At 36.4% G+C, this 19,203-nt stretch overlaps 1 protein-coding gene across 2 annotated transcripts in view; it reads left to right on the top strand.

Moving 5' to 3' along the window:
* MED13L (mediator complex subunit 13L) overlaps positions 1-19,203 on the top strand; it is a 299,169-nt gene that overhangs the window by 27,494 nt on the left and 252,472 nt on the right. For both annotated transcript variants that reach the window (XM_039228598.1, XM_039228507.1), the window contains exon 2: positions 8,462-8,699. In XM_039228598.1, coding sequence (XP_039084529.1) covers positions 8,462-8,699 — 238 coding nt within the window. The remainder of the gene's footprint in view (positions 1-8,461; positions 8,700-19,203) is intronic.

Below are 19,203 nucleotides of genomic sequence, written 5' to 3'. Positions count from 1 at the left end.
TATGAATAATATTCATCTGCTCCTGGCCCTTGTTTTACCTTCTCCACAGGCACACACTTTCACCCCCTTCTGTTGATTATCTTGATTCTTACTTCTATGTTTCTAAATACTCGAGTTTGCAGTTACTTTTAAGGTTTTCAAATTCTGGATCTTTTATTATTGAAGATGGGGATTTAGCTTATTCTGCCCCCTACAAATACTTTCCCCACCTTTCCATTTTAACAAAATAGTTACATGGTAATCTTAATTAGTTTATTATTCAGTGTTAACATTCATTTGATTATGTTAATGTATGGCTGAGCCATCTAGTATATTCTGATTTTTTTCTGTGTAATTTAAAGATAGTAATTACCTTTATTTCTCTTATTTGTTTACTATTTTATGTGTTCTTAATTAACTCATCCCCATACTTTTTGCCTATTGTCTGAATCTCCTTTTAAGACTTAAAATGTATTCTGTCATTTTCATCTTCTTGAGATATGACCTGTTGCAGTTTGGATTGGTTGCCCTGTACTTTGATGCACAGTCGACAACCTGTAATCATCTGATTATTCCCTGTTGTTTTAGGAAATCATTCTCACTTCATCCCATGTGAGATCTGTTCCCTGAATCTCATGGCTTATTTGGTTTTTTTCCTTCGTTTGGAGATGGATTACATCTCCAGTAGCTTCCTGAGAAAGGGTGCTTTTAAAATTTTTTTTTATTTTAAAGCCTTGCATATTTTAAAATGTATTTATTCTACTACACTTGATAATTAAGATAGGTAACTAGTTTGGAAATAGTTTTCCGTTAGAATTTGAGAGTTCTTGCACCATTGCCTTGCTTCTGGTATTGCTGTTGTGAAGTCAGAAATCATTCTCATTCCTGATCTTTGTAATCTCTTTATGCTGTATGTATGGGAGCTTTGAGGACCCCCTCTTTGTCTGCAGTGTGTTGAAAGTTTACAATATGCCTTCCTTGAGTCTCTCGATCTGTTGTTCTGGGTATTTAGAGAGCCCTTGCAATCTAGAAATTCACATTCTATTTTTCTCAGAAATTTTCATTAATTATTTTATCAGTCATTTCCTCTTTTTTCATTTTCTGTGCTTTTTTTCCTTACAGCTCTTGTCTTTGGTTTTGAACTTCCTGTGCTGCTCCTCTAATTTTTTCTCCATCACCCTCCCTACTTTTCAATTTGTATATTTGCTTTACTTTTTGGGAGATTTCATAAACTTTATCTTCCAGCTCTTCTATTGAGTTTTCTCATTTTTGGCATCATTATTTAAAAGATTTCAGGAGCTCTCTTTTAGTTTTCTGTTCTTTTCTGAAATAGTGTACGGTTCTTTTATTTTTTTTTTATTTTAAGTTTTTTTTTTAAATGCTTATTTATTTTGAGAGAGAGAGAGTGTGAGTAGGGGAGGGACAGAGAGAGAGAGACCTACATACAGAATCCGAAGCAGGCGCTAGGCTCTGAGCTGTCAGCGCAGAGCCTGATATGGACTCAAACCCACGAACTGCGAGATCGTGACCTGATCTGAAATCAAGAGTCCCATGCTTAAGTGACTGAGCCACCCAGGCGTCCTCAAATAGTGCCACCATTAAAAAAGAACAGTACATGGGGTGAGATCAAGCCTTGGGACTCTTTATCTCTCTCCCCCTCCCTGACCCGTGTTCGTGCGTGTGCTTTCTCTTTCTCAAAATAAGTATTTTAAAAATGGTTGCAATATTTTATCTCTTTGAGACTGTTACTGATAGATTATAATTTGTGTTACTTATCCCAGTATAGTCTGTTTCCTTCAAGTAACTTTTCTGTTTGTTTCTATGTTTCTTTTTGTCTTTGTTGTTCCTCCATGTTTTCCCTCAACTCTTTGCTAATTCTGGGTTGTCTATTCATGCTTAGGAACGGTGGACTGAAAAACTGCTTGGAAGTTGAGTGTGTGAGTATGTATGGGAGGGCACTCCCATACATTTTTTGCAGTGCACTTCACAGATCTGGATGGGATCTTTATGGAGGAACCTCTGATGTCAGTATTCTGAAGTCTTTTCTCTTGAGCTGGTTAGATTTCCCAAAGAGGACTTTTCCAGATGCCTTTCTCTGGGGGATAAAAGGCTGATTGCCAGCTTTTCTGGGTGCTGAGAGGGAAATGGTGGCAGAGGGTGGTTTTTCACCTTTGTTTTGTACATTTTCACCTAATACACTGTTTTCACTCTGGTTCCCTGCCTTCACTTGTGCCTGTGTCCCTCAGTCCAGATACCCTCTTGTTTTTACTGGCCCCAGAGAATACCCTTTTGGTTGTTTGACTGCATAAAAAGAGCAGTGGGGAGGGTACCTGAGAGCCCAAGTTCTTGAGTGCTTTCTAAGCAGGCCTTCATCCAGTTTTCCTTATTTTATCTCCTTTCTGCCTTTTAACCCTCCTTCCAAAGATAACTGTATTTTTAATTCCTCAGTCTGAGGTGATTCTGTGTATAGTGGGCTTTATCTTCCCTTTCTCCATAGCTAGGATTCAGTTTTTTTAACTATTCTAAATTTCTTTACCTCTTGAGCATCCGCTTCTTAGCTTTCAAAACCTTGATGCTCTCATCTTTTTTCCTACCTACCACTGTGATATTATGATTTAAGGGAAAAACAAAATAAACAAATTCTTGACTGGTGTTTTAGAGGACATAAGAGAGAGCAAAAGCAGATGTGTCTGTTTACCCTGGTGTCTTTACCTGGAGTTGATTAGTTGTGTTTTTACAGAAGTTTTCTATTATTCTGATTTTTTTAAACTTTCTGTGACTCAAGTTAAGGGATGATTTAATATGTTTGTTATATTTTCCTGATCTTCTAGAGTAGTAACCCTATCATGGGAGGGTGTGAGGTGAGGCAGAGATTTGGAATTGCCTAGTACACTCCTGTTAGCCCCAGATGATCACAGCTGCCTTTTCTACACACCATCCTAGAATCCTGCTCAAGACGGATATTAAGGTAGTTGTTCTATAGTTTGAGAAGTCTCTCTTTTACCTGTTTCTGAAAATTCAAATCTTCTGGCAGCTCTCCCATTCCTACTGATCGTTCTAAGGCATATAATTAAGGGTTCAGTCTCATTTACAAGTTGCCTTTGTGAGTGGGATGTAATTAGCCTGGGCCAGGAGACTTGAACTCATTTATAGTATCTAGGTCAACCATATCGCTTTACAGGTCAGGAAGCTGTGGTGCCCTGAGATGGGAGTAGATTTCCTAATATTATATAGGTAAATAGTTGAAAAATTAGGACTTGAACCTAGATCTTCTGACATCCAGCCAGTTTTTTTTTCCTATGGTACTACACCCTGAGTTCATTCATATCAAGGCCTGTTACTTTTACTCTGTTTGGTAACCACTGAATATAATTTTAACTCTGAGGAGCCACACTGTAAGTATATACTTGTTGGTCATGTGGGTTCTGATTGTGATGGGTCAGTGCAAATAAATGACTTCCATTGGGAGTATTTATCAGCTCATTTCCTATGTATTGTGTCTAAAGAATAGCGCATTAAGAATCAATATAAATTTTCTTTAAATACATTCATGCTGTTAGAAACTGCATTTATCCTGATTTCTGTTGTAATCTATTTAATTCCAACCATTCTGAACTGACTATAGTGGCTTTCTATTTAGGCCACGGGAGTCTCTGGCAGTTCAGTTCAGTTTTTTGAGGACCTTGACTACCTGTACAGCAGATGCCAGCCATTGAGGAGAAGGTTTCCCTCCCGTCTTTCTTGCTATTATTCGAATAGTTATTTTCTTGGCTTGTTATACGTACCCTCTAAAAATTAGCTTGTGTAGATACAGTCTTAGAGTGGTAACATGTAAAAGAAGGCATATAATTATCTGAGTGAAATAAAAAACGTCTCTTCTATTCATGGGAGGTGTGTGGGCACTCTTGTACTAGTTTTCTTAATACCTCAGGAAGACTAAAGAAAGATTCCTGAACTTTCTTAAATTAGAAAGTATGGCCATGAGCTCTTGCCATTGCTAAATTGAGTTGATGACACTTTCTTTGTACTATTTTATAATCCTCTAGAGCTAATTTTTACCATTAGCCTTACGAAGCAGCATGGCAGAGTGGGAAAGAATTTATGCTGTAAACTCAATTATGCTTTAAATCCAGTTATATTTGGGATCTGCTATTTGCTGCCTGTGTAATTGTGGGAGAATTACTTAACCTTTCTGAGTCCTAATTTCTTTACCTGTTTGTTTGTGAAGGTTAGAAATTCTATGTGAAGACCCTGTTGTGGTGCCTGTTATTAAATAGGTGATGCATCCGTGCTGACAGTTGGGGTTACTGTTATATACACGTGCATACTGGTTTTGTTCCTTGTATATTTGAATTCCATCTTTTGGATTCTGTGTTTAAAAGCCATGTAATTTTAAACTTAAATATGACTATGGATTGTGTGTCTGTGACAAATACTACATTTTGGGATAATTTGCATCTAGAAATGTTTTACAGGGCTGCCTCACAATTTTGGAATCATTAGATAAAGGATTTTGAACCTTGGAGATCTACACTAGTGTCAGAAATTGGGTCAATAGTACTTCATGTGGAATTGATTTTGAACTAGAAACATGATCATGGTATATGAGGATATGTATTGGTCTAATTGAATATACATCCATGAGAGGAATTTTTTTTGGACAGTATTTCAATGTTACCAAGTTACTTTCCCTTTTTTTAAATAAAATTTTTAACACTTTTTCATTTTTGAGAGACAGAGTTTGAGTGCTGGAGGGGCAGAGAGAGAGAGAGACAGAGAGAGAATCCAAAGCAGGCTCCAGGCTCCGAGCTGTCAGCACAGAGCCCAGTGTGGGGCTCAAACCCACGAACCGTGAAATCATGACCTGAGCCAGGTGTTCCTCCCTATTTTTTTTTTTAATGGTTATTTATTTATTTTGAGAGAAGGCATATGTGTACATGAGTGGGAGAAGGACAGAGAAGGGGGTGGGGGGGAGAGTCCCAAGCAGGCTCTGCACTGACATCAGGGCTACAACCCGTGAACCGTGAGACCATGACCTGGGTGGAAATCAAGGATTGGATGCTTAACTGACCCACCCAGGTGCCCCTGAGTTGTCTTCCTTCTTATCAAGCATTAAGTCAAAATTTAAAGCTAAGTCTTTGAACATTCACTTAATACTTAGTTATCTCTGTTAGGCTTAAATGGTATTTCATTGTTAGATTTTTCAGTGAAGACTGGTATAATGATAGTTAATTTTAGCTCTAAGGTAAAGAAGGAAATTGTTTTAAAATAAGGGCACATTTTTCAGTTTTTCTGGTTGAATTAGTTATGAAGTGATTAAGTTTGTAGCCCTCCTGTTGTGTCGCTTGCATTTGTGTTCTGTCACTTGCTAGAACAACTCTGTAAAGAATATAGAGCAGGTGGCAGCTGCTTCCCTTTATCACTGAGACCAGAGAAGCACGGATAGGAAGTTAGTGCAAGTGCTGGGATTAGGAAATCATTCTCCTGAATCAAAGCCAAGTATTCTGTGTGCTGAACCATGCCGGATGTTACAGGTGAAAGTATTCTAGTGAGCAAATTGTCATTCATAGATTTTTTGGAGACTCACTCACCTGATATTTAAATCTTTGATATATCTGAATTTTCTAACCTTTTAAATATGGTTAATGTACATATTAGTGATTTATATTTATAGGTGTCTTTTTTCTCTCCCGCCAGCCCCCAGACCCTTAGGCATAGAACACTAGAAAAATTAGTCTTCTACTTAACTTTTCTGATTTCAACTGCCTCTTAAGTCTTTTTATTTAGCTTACTTCTTTGACATTTATTTAAAAATAGATGTTAGGCTTTCTGTTTTAAACACACACATACACATTGCTTTCATTTGAAGAAATAAAGGTTTGTATGATCGAAAAATTCACAAAAGATATGAACAAACAACTCAAGGAGAAATAGTACTATTATTACTTACTATTATTACTAGTAATGATGGCAGTATCATTTATATTTTTTGCCATATGCCAGGCATCTTCCTAAGCACTTTATATACATACTTACTCATTTAATCAACTCTGTAAATACTGTTATCCTCATTTTACTGGTAAGAGAACAGAGAGACAAAGGTTAGGTAACTTGCTAAGTACTTGGGGCTTACAGCTCGTAAGTGAAGGGCTGATATTCAAACCCAGGAAGGCAGGCACCAGATTATACTTCTGATTAAATGTATGATAATGATTTCCTTTGAGCTGAAAAAGGACTACATATTAGTACAGGGACATGCCGTTCTATTAAATTGGCAGGTATTAAGAAGATCTGCAATTTGGGAGGAGGTTATTTGTATTGGTGGGACTGCTAATTGAAAAGCTGTATGGTAGCACTCATTCATGAGTCTTAAAATATTCATATTCTTTGGTAATTCTGCATCAAGCAGTCTCTCTTAAGAAAATAATCAGGAAAATAACATTCAAGGGTGTTTACCAGTTATAACAGTGAAAATGAAAGTTTGTCTAGTTGTTAAGGGATAAATTATGTTTTCTCCAGACAGTGAGTACATACGTATTATGCAAACATTAAAAACTGTTTTTGAAAAATAATTAACACATAAATATTTACAGTAAGTCAAAAAACAGGATCTAAAGCCATGTTAATATGGTTCTAAATTAAAAACTCTGTACAGAAAAACAGGAAGAACATACATTAAGATACTAATTATTTCTGATGTGATTATGGAAAATATTCCTGGTGTGATTATTTTACTTTTAATTTATATTATTAGGTTTTGAACTGACTGCATTGTCCATGTAGTACTTTCATATTCAGAGAAAACAAAGTGGCATAAAAGGGAAAGCATAAATGATGCCCATACCAGCCTTTACCAAGAATATTCATTAGAGATTAGATTTGCATATCTCATAATGTGAAGGGGGATAAGTCACTGAATGACAGACAGTTTTAGTTTGGATATTATTATTTTTGGAACCATTTTTGAAGTGAAGCATTTTATGGGATTGAAGAAAATTGATTTTTTTTTAATTTTTTTTTTAATTTTTATTTATTTCTAGGAGAGAGAGAGAGACAGTGTGAGCAGGGGAGGGTCAGAGAGAGAGGGAGTCACAGACTGAAACAGGCTCCAGGCTCTGAGCTGGCTGTCAGCACAGAGCCTGACACGGGGCTCGAACCCACGAATTGCGAGAGCATGACCTAAGCGAAAGTCGGACGCTTAACCGACTAAGCCACCCAGGCGCCCCGAAAATTGATATTTTTTTCTTAAATGTGTCCCGTTCATTTTGGTGATTGTTTCAGCACATTTTAAATTTGTTTCAGTTATGTTAGCAGAATATAGGGTTTTTTTAATGGCACCTGATTTTTGAAAAACAACTGCTGACAAAAATTGACCTTGTGGGGGTGGGGAGGGAAAGATGAGCAAGGATGCACATATAGCATTGTATTATGAATCCCTTTCATTATCAGCTTGAATACATAGTTGTAGTTTATAGCTACTAAAATAAGGAGTTCAACTTCTATTTGTGTTGAACTGTCTTTGAGTTTTAGCTGCTTAGCCCTCTAAGATTTAAGAAGTCTTAAAATACAAATGTAGGTAATGGGATAAAGACCCAGGTTCCGCTCACAGCTGGTTTAGTTTCCAAGTTTTAAAATGTGTTTGGAAGACAAAAGACAAAACTACATTAGTGAATTGTCCTAGAAGCAAAGCTTTTCTCTGTGTTCCATGCTGAAGAGCATGAATAAATTGCTGATAACTTTGCATCAGTTTTATTAGTAGGTTGCTTTGGTGTGAACTGTGAGGCACTCTGGTGCAGCCTGCTGACTGCTTTCTTGATTAATAGGGATTTAAACCAGCTTCTGGATGGGAAGAAATTGAGATCCTTTGAAAGAAATTATTTCAGTTTTATAAACTTAGTTTTTAAACTCTTACCTGATTTCCTTTTATAAAAATGTTTTTAAATTTATTTTGTGAGAGAGAGAGAGAGAGAGTGAGCACGCATGTGTGTGTGAGCGAGTTAGAGGGACAGAGATAGAGAGGGAGAGAGAATCCCAGGCAGGCTGTGCACAGAGATGAACGTGGGGCTTGATCATGACCTGAGCTGAAATGAACAGTTGGACGCTTAACCTGCTGAGCCACCCAGGTGTCCCTCTTACCTGATTTCTAAGTATAATTTATGAATCAAATAAGAAATAATAGAAAATAGCTTTTATATATAAGGACTGTATAGTAAATTTTAGGTAAAAATGGTTCAACTGGAAATAATAATCATTTGTTTGTGGTGAGTTGGTATTTAATATAAAGAGTTATGTAGAAATCTTGATAGAAATGATTTTTTCCCCTTTTAAAATCAGGGAGGGTTGACAAACATTTTTCAGTGAGAGAAATCTTAGGTGAAGTGTAGTGAAAATATTTATTTTGGCAGATTTGCTTATCTGTATGGAATCCTGTTTTTAGTGTTCTAAATATCAAAACCATTGTAATTTTCTTGTCTTTTTCCAGGCTGAACTCACGGGAATCAAATGGCGTAGGTACAATTTTGGAGGGCATGGGGACTGTGGACCCATAATTTCAGCCCCAGCCCAAGATGATCCAATCCTGTTAAGTTTCATCCGCTGTTTGCAAGCCAACTTGCTGTGTGTGTGGCGTCGTGATGTCAAACCAGATTGCAAAGAGTTATGGATTTTCTGGTGGGGAGACGAGCCCAACCTAGTGGGTGTAATACATCATGAACTGCAGGGTAAGGTTTTTGTTTTTTCTTAAAAACGGTTATCATCATTTATATATATATATATATTTATATGTATATATATATTTCTTTTTTAACAGTAGTACATTTCAAAAAGAATTTATTAAAACTTGCTGAGAACAATCCAAGTGTTTAATGGGTGTGTCTCTCGAAAGGAACATCCTCACTCTTACCCCTCTTCTCTCTACTCCTATTTTTTTTTTTTTTTTCAAATTCATTTGTTCTTTCCCAGTCATGCTAGGAACCAGAATCTGTGAACCACTGTTCTTAAAGGAAAATATTGTGTCCCCTGGGTGTTTTGGGGTGGAACAAGGCTAAGATTCACTGTTTTAAAATGATAGTAAGTTGTGAGTAATTATCAAGTCCGTGAAATGAACAGAATTGTTTTTTCTTGGACTGTGGCTGTTGTGGTTCATTACCAGCTCAACACTGGTGGAAAGTTGTAAAGTGCTAATAGAAAGTTAGTACAAGCCTTATTGGGAAAGATTATGAGATAACATTGGACAGTATTTTGTAGAAAGATTAAAGAATCTGATCTGATTTTGATGTAGCAAGTTTTCCTTTGTTTTGTTCTGCTTTTCATAAAATTAGGTGATTCCAGGAAATACTTCCAGTGGTGTCTAATTTTTAATTTCAGATTACATCTGATATGTGGAAACTTTGTGTGTGTGTGTGTTTTTTTTTTTTTAAGTAATTTGGTTTTATTTATAAACAATTTTTTTAATGTTTTATTTATTTCTGAGAGAGAGAGAGAGAGACAGCATGCGCAGGGGAGGGTCAGAGAGAGGGGGAGGCACAGAATCTGAAACAGACTCCAGGCTCTGAGCTAGTTGTCAGCACAGAGCCCGATGCGGGGCTCGAACCCACAAACTGTGAGATCATGACTTGAGCCGAAGTCGGATGCTTAACCGACTGAGCCACCCAGGTGCCCTGTGGAGACTTTGAATTAATGTAAGACTTTCATTATTCCAAGCTAGGTTTTTTTTTTTTTTTTTTTTTGTATTTACCATAGATTTATAACCAGAGGAAATTTTGTCAATATTCTTTGAATGTCTGGTAAAATTTTTTTACTTCATTACCTAAATGTTTCCATTTAATACGCTAAGTAATTTTTCTAAATCAAGATTAATTACAATCTTTAGGGTAGTGTGTTAACTATTTTTGATTAACTCTCTTAGAGCCAGCTTTTATTATGTCCAAACTACTCTATATTTTGTTAGTTTGTGGTTGAAAAATTTCAGATGTTTGAAATGTTTTGTTGATATATTTAGTGATATATTTTTTTTAAGGGAAGGAGGAAAACTAACCTTAATGTGCATTTGAGGTTCTATTCTAAGGTGTCTGAATATGACTCAAGAATTTCCTGCCAATTTGGCTTGATATCTTACTACCTTTTCTTTGCAGCGCCCCCCCCACCCTTTTTTTTTGTTTTTTGTTTTGTTTTGTTTTGTTTTTTTTTTTAAATCTGTGATATCCTTTGCCACAACAGCCAGAGGGCAGTAAACCACAGTGGACTAAGTGAGCTGTTTACCTGATGGTCCATTTGTCTATTCAACATGAACCTTTCTTCCTGTAGTTTTTTAGAATGTTTGGTTTATAAATAAAAGAACCCAGTCTGGGTAGAATCGCTTACTTAGCTGGTTAATCAGCAGAATCTCAGAGCTTACATACATATCAAACCTTATTTTATGTAGTTAGCAATGAACTCAGGTAAAATTAGTTTAATTAGTTTAATCCACATCTGAATTCCATTTATAAAGCAGGATACCCCCAGAAGATAATTATAACATTTATGTTTGTCCATTTAAATAACAAAACATGTATTTTCTAAAAGTTTTTTTATACGTGTAGTAGAGGAATATAGCGTTTTTGTTTGTTTCTTTATCCTTTATTTCTCATGATTATTTCAGGTTTTTAATCTCATGCTTATTTCTGGTTCTTAATCTCCTTCTATTTCTCTACTCCGTATTGATACCTTATGTCTTAGCTTTTTGGTCTGGTCTTTATTTGTTAGCAGCACAAATTATCATTTTATAATAGTGATGAAACCAAACCCAACTGTTAATTTACGTCATGTATGGAATAAAGCCGTTTGTCCATATCAACATAGCACATGGTTAGTGCTCTTAGAAATAACTTAACAAGTTACTGTGTTATTTCTCATGGACTTTGGTACTGAGTTAACAAAAAGATGTAGGCTACTTAAAATTTTCATAGTTGCTTTAGAGTGCATGTGTATTTATTTCATTGATGTATTAAGCAAAGATTGACTTCTCTTAACTTTTTTGTAAATCACAGTAATACTACATTTTATTTAGAAAATTAGGAAAACAACTGTCAAATAAAGAGAATAAAAATCCTAAAGTCTAAAACAAAGTTGTAATATTTGGTATTTTTGTGTATAAGCAAAATTGGTATCATACTATTTGGTAACTCTGTCTTTTATACTTCACAATATATTGTGAATGTTTTCTCATGAGAATGATTACTCTTTATTTTTATTTCCTATCATATTAAGTCTGAAAACAGTATAAACTTTATTCTCTTGCATGCTACCAGGAAAGTATTACAGTAATGGAACAGTCATAACTTTGTTAAGTACATTTATTGTTTTTGGTATGTTGAGTTGGGGAACGTTTTAGATGGCAGTGGCCATCCCATAGGTAAAAGTGGTTGAAAGGGGACTTTTATGTGGCTCAACCTAAGTTTAGAAAGTATTTGAAACTTAATTAGAAAAATGAGTGTTATAAGGACAACTTTATTTCAAGCAAGGGAAAATATGACAGGTAGAGTGGTCCTGAGAAAAAGGTACAAAGGGAGTATTTTAATTGGTAGTCATACAAATTGAAGATATTTTGGAATCATTTTGTTCTTTAAATTAAAAAAATGTTTTTTATTTATTTTTGAGAGAGAGGAGAATGAGCAGCGGAGGGGCAGAGAGAGAGGGAGACACAGAATCTGAAGCAGGCTCCAGGCTCTGAGCTGTCAGCATAGAGTCCAATGTGGGGCTCAAACTGTGAGATCATGACCTGAGCCAAAGTCGGATGCTCAACTGACTGAGCCCCCCAGGTGCCCCTGTTTTGTCCTTTTAATATATGTAAGAGTCATTTCATTCCAGGTCAAATACATTTTAACAGAGCCCTATAAATATTAATTAAGCATGTTGGCATCATTACTGTAACATTTTCTTTTTCTTTTTTTTTTTTCATTTTTATTTATTTTGAAAGAGCGTGCATGAGTGAGGGTAGGGGACAGAGAATGAGAGGGAGAAAATCCCAAGCAGGCCCTAGGTGGACAGTGCTCAAACCCATGAACCATGAGATTATGACCTGGGCTGAAACCAAGAGTTGGGCTTAATCAACTGAACTGCCCACGTGCCTCAACATTTTCTTTTTATAAGGACATTTTACTGTTTCTTTTCTTTTTTTAATGTTTTATTTCTGAGAGTGAGAGATAGAGAGACAGCATGAGCCGGGGAGGGTCAGAGAGAGAGGGAGATACAGAATCTGAAACAGGCTCCAGGCTCTGAGCTGTCAGCACAGAGCCCGACGCGGGGCTCGAACCCACGAACTGTGAGATCATGACCTGAGCCGAAGTCGGACGCTTAACCGAATGAGCCACCCAGGCACTCCAGACATTTTACTGTTTCAGATACTTTTTAATTTTATCATTTGGTAGTTCCTTTTGTCTTTACAGTGTACTCAAAAGAATACTCAAGAAAGCTCACTGTGCAGTACAACGCTAAAGCGAGCATCTTTGGTTTATTGTATAAAGTATCCCCATAGAGAGTAATCCTGAAGGATTGACACACAGGTTAGCTGTAAAATATTAGATGTTTTATTTAAATGCTTGAAGTAACTATGAAATAGTCTGAGAGTACACTAAAACACATTTTAGCCTATCTCTGCCACTTGGATAAACACTTTTGGGTCCTTGTCTGTGGAATTGCTGTTTTTAGTGTATTGCATAGTGGTTCAGAGCATGGGGTGGGTTTGAATCCCTGCTTAGTCACTTGCTAGCTGTGTATTGTTGGTCAAGTAGCTTACCATTGCCTCAGCTTTCCTCACTGTAAATTGGGTTATAAGGGTAACAAAAGTTAAATTACTTAGAACAGCACAAAGAACCATTAGCCTAATGACAACCCGTACATCAAAATTCACGTATTTTGACAATTTTTACTGTTTTGTTTATTTTATTTTTTTGAGAGAGAAGGAGAGAGAGCAGCATGAGCTTGTTAGGGGCAGAGAGTGAGGGAGACGTAGAATTCAAAGCAGGCTCCAGGCTCTGAGCTGTCAGCACAAAGCCTGATGCAGGGCTTGAACCGCAAGATCATGACCTGGGCTGAAGTTGAATGCTTAACCAACTGAGCCACTCAGGCGCCCCTATTTTGACATGTTTTAAATGATTGTTCTGTAGAATATTCCTTGCTTGCTAATGTACCTCAACTACTGACTTTTTTTATTAAAATTTTTTTTTATATAGTTTAATTTTGAGACAGAGAGAGACAGAGCACGAGTGGGGGAGAGGCAGAGAGAGAGAGAGAGGGAAACACAGAATCTGAAACAGGCTCCAGGCTCTGAGCCAGCTGTCATCACAGAGCCTGACACGGGGCTCGAACCCACGAACCATGAGATCATGACCTGAGTCGAAGTCAGATGCTCAACTGACTGAGCCACTCAGGCATCCCCTGACTTTTAAAGAATACTTAAGGTTGGAGTAATCATAGTTTTGAGTTTGAGTTTTAATATTTGGGTGGAATAACTGAGAATAAAAAAATGTTAGGGCAGCAAAGATACCCCTCCCTGTACATAGGAAAATTGTCTAGGGGCCCCTGAGTGGCTTAGTTGGTTGAGTGACTGACTTGATTTTGCTTCAGGTCATGATCCCAGGGTCGTGGGATTAAGCCCTGTGTCAGGCTTTGGGCTGAGTGTGGAGCCTGCTTTGGATTCTCTCCCTCTGCTCATCTCCCCCTGCTTGTACTTTCTCTCTCTCTCTCTCTCAAATAATAAAAAATTACCTAGATTCCTATACATAGAGTTTCATAATAAACCTTAAATTGCAATATGAAGAGATCAGAACTTTTATGGTGTGTCTCTTGGATCTCTGTAAGGTAGGTTTGTAACTGAACTGCCTTCTCTGCATAATGGTGTTGAATCAGGGCACTGGCTGACCACAATTATGTGTATATCCTTCCTTGTGGCCGTGCTTCAATACCTGTATCAGTGGGTCCAGCTATAGGGTTTTGACGTAATCTCTACCCTTGATAAGTTTAGAGTCTGAAAAGGGTCTAAGACAAGCACACAAATACGCATAATGCAGAGGAACACTGTCAGTGTGTGTAAGAGAAAAGTAGTAGATTGACTACGTTCGCAGTGGGCAGATCGTTCCAGGATCAGTGCACAAGCGTATTCTAAACTTACAGCGGGAACACTGTGACCCTAGTGCCAAGGGTTGATAACTTTCTTGGTTTCTCATCTGTTTACTCAACTTGAACCCTAGGCAAGAGTTGCGATCAGTCCTGGATATGTAAAATGAATCCTTATCCTTAAGGAGCTCACAGTGTTATTGGGGAGTTAGCAAAATGAATCCATAATTCTGTGGCGAAGCTATAAATGATTGAGTTATAGAATCTTGCAGAACCATCAGATTCAGTCTTGGGGAGCAGAGAATAGAGCGATGATGGGAAGCCCAGAGACTTCAGGTTCGTCTTACTGGGTTAGTCGGAGCTCTCTGGGTTGGGATGGACCTTGTCGCAGTCAGAGGAAGTAGCCTGTACCAAGGGCCTGCTGGCCGTGAGCAAATCGTGTGAAGAACAGGCTTGTCTGGAGGTTAGGCTCTTGTGAAATAGATAGGAGAGACCGAGAGACTGGGAAGGTGGGCCACAATGTGGAAAGCACTGAAGAAAGGAAGAGGAATTTGCCTTGAATTTGATAGATTTTGAGGAATTGTTGTAGGTTTCTGATCAGGAAAGAGACAGAGTTAGGAAGATTATATACAAAATGGATATGAGCAGGAAGGCAGTAATATTGTAATAAATTATTTTTTTCTAAATTGAGCTATGAACTTAATCATTGTATCTAGTTTGAGGCACAGATTTATTTAAATTAAAAAAAACAAAGAGTACATACTGAACTTTATGTTAATAGCCTTGCCAATTTTATTTTATTATACCTTTGCTGTTTTTGCTTGACTAAATTTCTTTTCCACATTTTCAGAGAATTAATTTTGAGAATTAATTTTAGAGATTGGAATTTTAGAGATTAATGTAATATGCTAAATTGACTTTTCCTAATCTGCTAGACACAATTATTTTATAAACACAATCTTCTGGCTATTTCATTGCCTGTTAGTTGATGGTGGGAAAGACATGCTATCTTAAAATCCCAAAATGGTAAACAGGGCAAATATAGACTTCTAAGAACTAAAGATGGCTTGACCCAAAGTGTTATGAGTCCCTGGTCCAGGTAGTGCCTGGGTGGTTCAGTTGGTTGATCATGACTTTGGCTCAGGTCATGATCTTGCGGTTCGTGGGTTCTCTCTTTTAATGTTTTTGTTTATTTTTGAGAGAGAGAAAGAGAGAGAGAGAGAACACACGGGGGAGGGGCAGAGAGAGAGGGAGACACAGAATCTGAAGCAGGCTTCAGGCTCTGAGCGGTCAGCACAGAGTCTGAGGTGGAACTTGAACTTGTGAATTGTGAGGTCATGACCTGAGCCAAAGTCAGATGCTCAGCCAACTGAGCTACCCAGGCACCCCGTAAATAGCCTTATTACTAATTGAAATGAAAAGTTTTGCTTTTTGTGAAAGTAGTGATCCTTTTACATATAAAATTGGTAGGAATAAAATTATTGTTTAGGTTTATTTTCAAGTATATGATTCTGGTGCTTTTGAAAACAGGTGAAATAATTTTGCATCATTTTAGATTTGTAGTATTTTACATATCAGCATTTATATGGAGATTTTATTATATGACATTAATATTTCTTGAGATTAACACAGTGCATCTGAAAAGTAAATTGTAGTTTAACTTTAATATCTGTTGTTATGTATATAGTAATAGTAGAAGAGTACATGTGTATGTTATAAGAAACAGCACTTTTAGGGAAAGCACGTAACCTGTGGAAAAGCTAGTTCTAAGTAGTTTATGAACTAAGTATTTCTTGTTTTCACTGGATCTAAATTATTCAAGTCTTGATATAAAATTTGACTTTTAAACTAATTATACTGTGTTCTCTTTTCTTCTGTTTTAAAAGAATTGATTTGCTAAAGCTATAATGTAGTAATAGTTTTCATTGATGATTATCCACATGATTCCAGTGCATACTTAACTGAAATATTAGGTTTAATAGAAAATCATAAATTATATCCTTGAAAGAGAAAATTAAATACTTATTAATACTTAGGTAAGCAGTGCATTTATATTGTGAGGTTATAGTACAAGTTGGAATTCTTTCAGATGAAGAATAGAAAGAGATCGAATGGATTAGATAGAATTATTAAGCTAGACGTGTTTGCAATTGAGAGAACAAACTAAAGTCTAGCTGTGGAATGTAAATAAAATCAATGTGTTACCACAGGCAACTTACTGAACCGTGTAATTAGCTTTTTCTATGAAAAATGAGACATTTATACTGAGATTGTGGTGAAATAGCATGTAAAGGGCTTATGTTGTAATGATACAAAAATTAAACAGTTGGTAAAATATTATAATTTAAAGATTGTTGCCTCAGGGAAAAGTTTAATCAGTTGATTTTTAGGAGGGATTTATGTTTTGGTAAGTATAGGCATTACGGTTTGATATTTTTGTATTGATATAAAGTCCCCTAGCTGTATAAGGTAAACCTGAGTGAAACCCCCACTAATGAGGTATTAAAAGTCGACACTGGGACAAGTAGGATTGAAGGTTAACCTACAGCTGGAGAAACCGTTATTTGGTGTATCTCAGTTCTTGTTCCCTTTCATATATGAGTAACTTCAGTGATGAATATGTAGTGACTGATACAGAAGTATTTAGCAGTTTCAAGGAAAGCTTGTTTGACACTTCCTTATGTATGCTGTATTTCCAGATCTTGTTCTTCGATACAAAAGCTGATGATTTAGAAGAGGGTCTTGTACACTATGGTGGTCTAAAGATTTTTTTTGCCTTGTAATATAGTTTCTTTTTTTAAATTTTTAGGGAGGTTGATATAAGAATATGAATGTAGCAAATTGGGGGAAAAAGCTTAACTGTTAGTAGGATATAAAGGCCTAACTAATTACAGAAAAAAACTATGTGTTTGGGTAGTAAAATTGAATGAGGTAGAGATATAAAATTATATATCTAGAGAACACCACCTTTTGCTGCCCAGTTTACAAGCAAATTCATTAATGACAGGAATTTACAAGCAGATCTGTCGCTGACACATTCAGATGGCATCGTATCAGCTTCACTGTTCACAGTTGTTTATATGGGACATGTAGTACAAGAGTCCCTCCGATGAAATTGGGCTTTTCGAAGGAAGAAAGCAGGTGAGCATGGGACACCTCGGTTGTCACTGAGAAGACCCAGAGAATGTCCTCTCCCGTTTATACTGTTGAAATTAACCAAAGGAAAACCGAAGCTTAGAAAAAGCCCATGACTTAATCAGGCCACTAGTTGTAGTGGAACTGAGACCTATATTTTGTACCTTTTAAAATCGAAACTATTATTCAGCTGCAAAACTATATAAAACTGTGTGATTGTGCCACATAAAATGAGCATATTAAGTTTACCAAACCATTTAAAGTAAAACCCACATAACTATTCCAGTCTATTTATATCAAATCAGATCTATTTCCTGTACTTACAGAATATGGCTTGCATAATACTGGACAGAGGACCTATCGGTTTTGGTTTTAAATGTTTTCTGTGACACTTGGCAAATGTTGCTTGCAATAATGTCAGCTCATAAACATTTAGTCTACTAAGCACACAACTGAAGATAAAGGAAAAATAAAAAAGTAAAAGCAATTTTGGAGTCACAAAAACTTGACGGGTAGGATACATTTGAATATTTAAACTTTATGAGATTAGCATTTGCTGTTTTAAAGTATCTTATTGAAGTAACTTTACATATTTGTTGTCATTAAGAGGTCTTTCCCCCCCCTTCTTTTTATAGATCTATTTTCACAGGTTCATATTTTGATAAATCAGAAATACACAGTAAAAGAACAGGGTAACTATTGGGGGAAGTAGGAGGTAGTTCTTGAGGCTACCATTTATTTAAGTTGCATGGTTTCCTTACCTGTTTAAAATGTGGTAGGCTCAACCAATTTATAGATGCCTGTGCTTGCATTCATGCATACTTGTTCAAAGAAGTATTTACAAGTGGTTTCTGTTTTGTTTTATGATGCTTGACTAAATGGTAGCTAGAATTTGATACCTCTACTCACCTTATCTTTTAAAAAAATCTTAATGTAGAAATAACACATAAATATGCAGCTTATCCCCCCCATCCCAAAAGTTCCCAGTGTTTGCAAATCTGTTTTAAGTACTAGAGAATTATGAAATTAGATTCCATTGCTTTGAGCATTTTGTGATTGATGCTGTCCTGATAGTACCTGCAGAGAGCTGCTCATTGAATATTATTATCGCTAGTAAGTGTTTAATAATTTCCTTTAAAGCCCCATCTGTGTAAATATTTTTGAACAATTTTCTCCAAGTACTGGGCCACATACCTATTTCTTATAAACCCGACATTGATAAAATGCACTCTTTGTGTAATTGGGTCTTGTTTTGATCCTGGCTCTTTCATATTGTGATTTGGCAGTGAGTTCAACAGAATAAGCATTATCCTCTTGAGGCCCATCTAGGATTGAACTAAAGGGCTTCTACAATATCCACGTGATTATACAATTAGTTCCTTTTTTTTTTTTTTTTTTTTTGGTGCTGTGATAGCGTAACTGAATATGAGCTGGTTGCCAGGGTATTGTGGTAGTGTAATACCCTGCAGTTTGTAGTTAATCATGCAGCAGAACTGCCTTGATTTAAAAAAAAATTTTTTTACTAAAATAAAAATTGGGTGAAGACAAAGTATCCTGTGTTGAAAAAGGTTGAGTGTATATATACAGTGGTAAAGTGTAGGTTAGAGCATTCACAGATCTGTCATTGGAAACTTTGTCCTCCTTTTTAATATAATGTCATATGCAAAGTATCTTCTATTAAAAGAGTGCTTTTATTTATGGCTTTGCTACCCTTGGGGAAGGTAAGACTTCTTGTTCATCTTCTTGAAGGCTTGCTTTCTGACACATTAGCAAATAGGCAAGTATCTGTGGAATGACTGCCTGAATCAGGAAGTGTGAAGAACCTTCTCTAGATGAGTTTCTTCATTAAGATTGTTTTATTTTTTCACAGGTAATCTCGGACTTATTTTAAGTAAAAATTTGCTCTTTATAAGAGGGCATGTTATTTACATTGAAATATATTTAGTCTAAATGAGAAAAATTTAGATACTCTCAGTTCACTTTCAGGCACTATGT

This window comes from Hyaena hyaena, unplaced genomic scaffold (assembly GCF_003009895.1).
Source record: "Hyaena hyaena isolate Hyena2069 unplaced genomic scaffold, ASM300989v1 scaffold_0, whole genome shotgun sequence".
NCBI lineage: Eukaryota > Metazoa > Chordata > Mammalia > Carnivora > Hyaenidae > Hyaena > Hyaena hyaena.
Note: the sequence above shows the minus strand (reverse complement) of the source record. Positions and strands in the feature narration are given on the sequence as shown.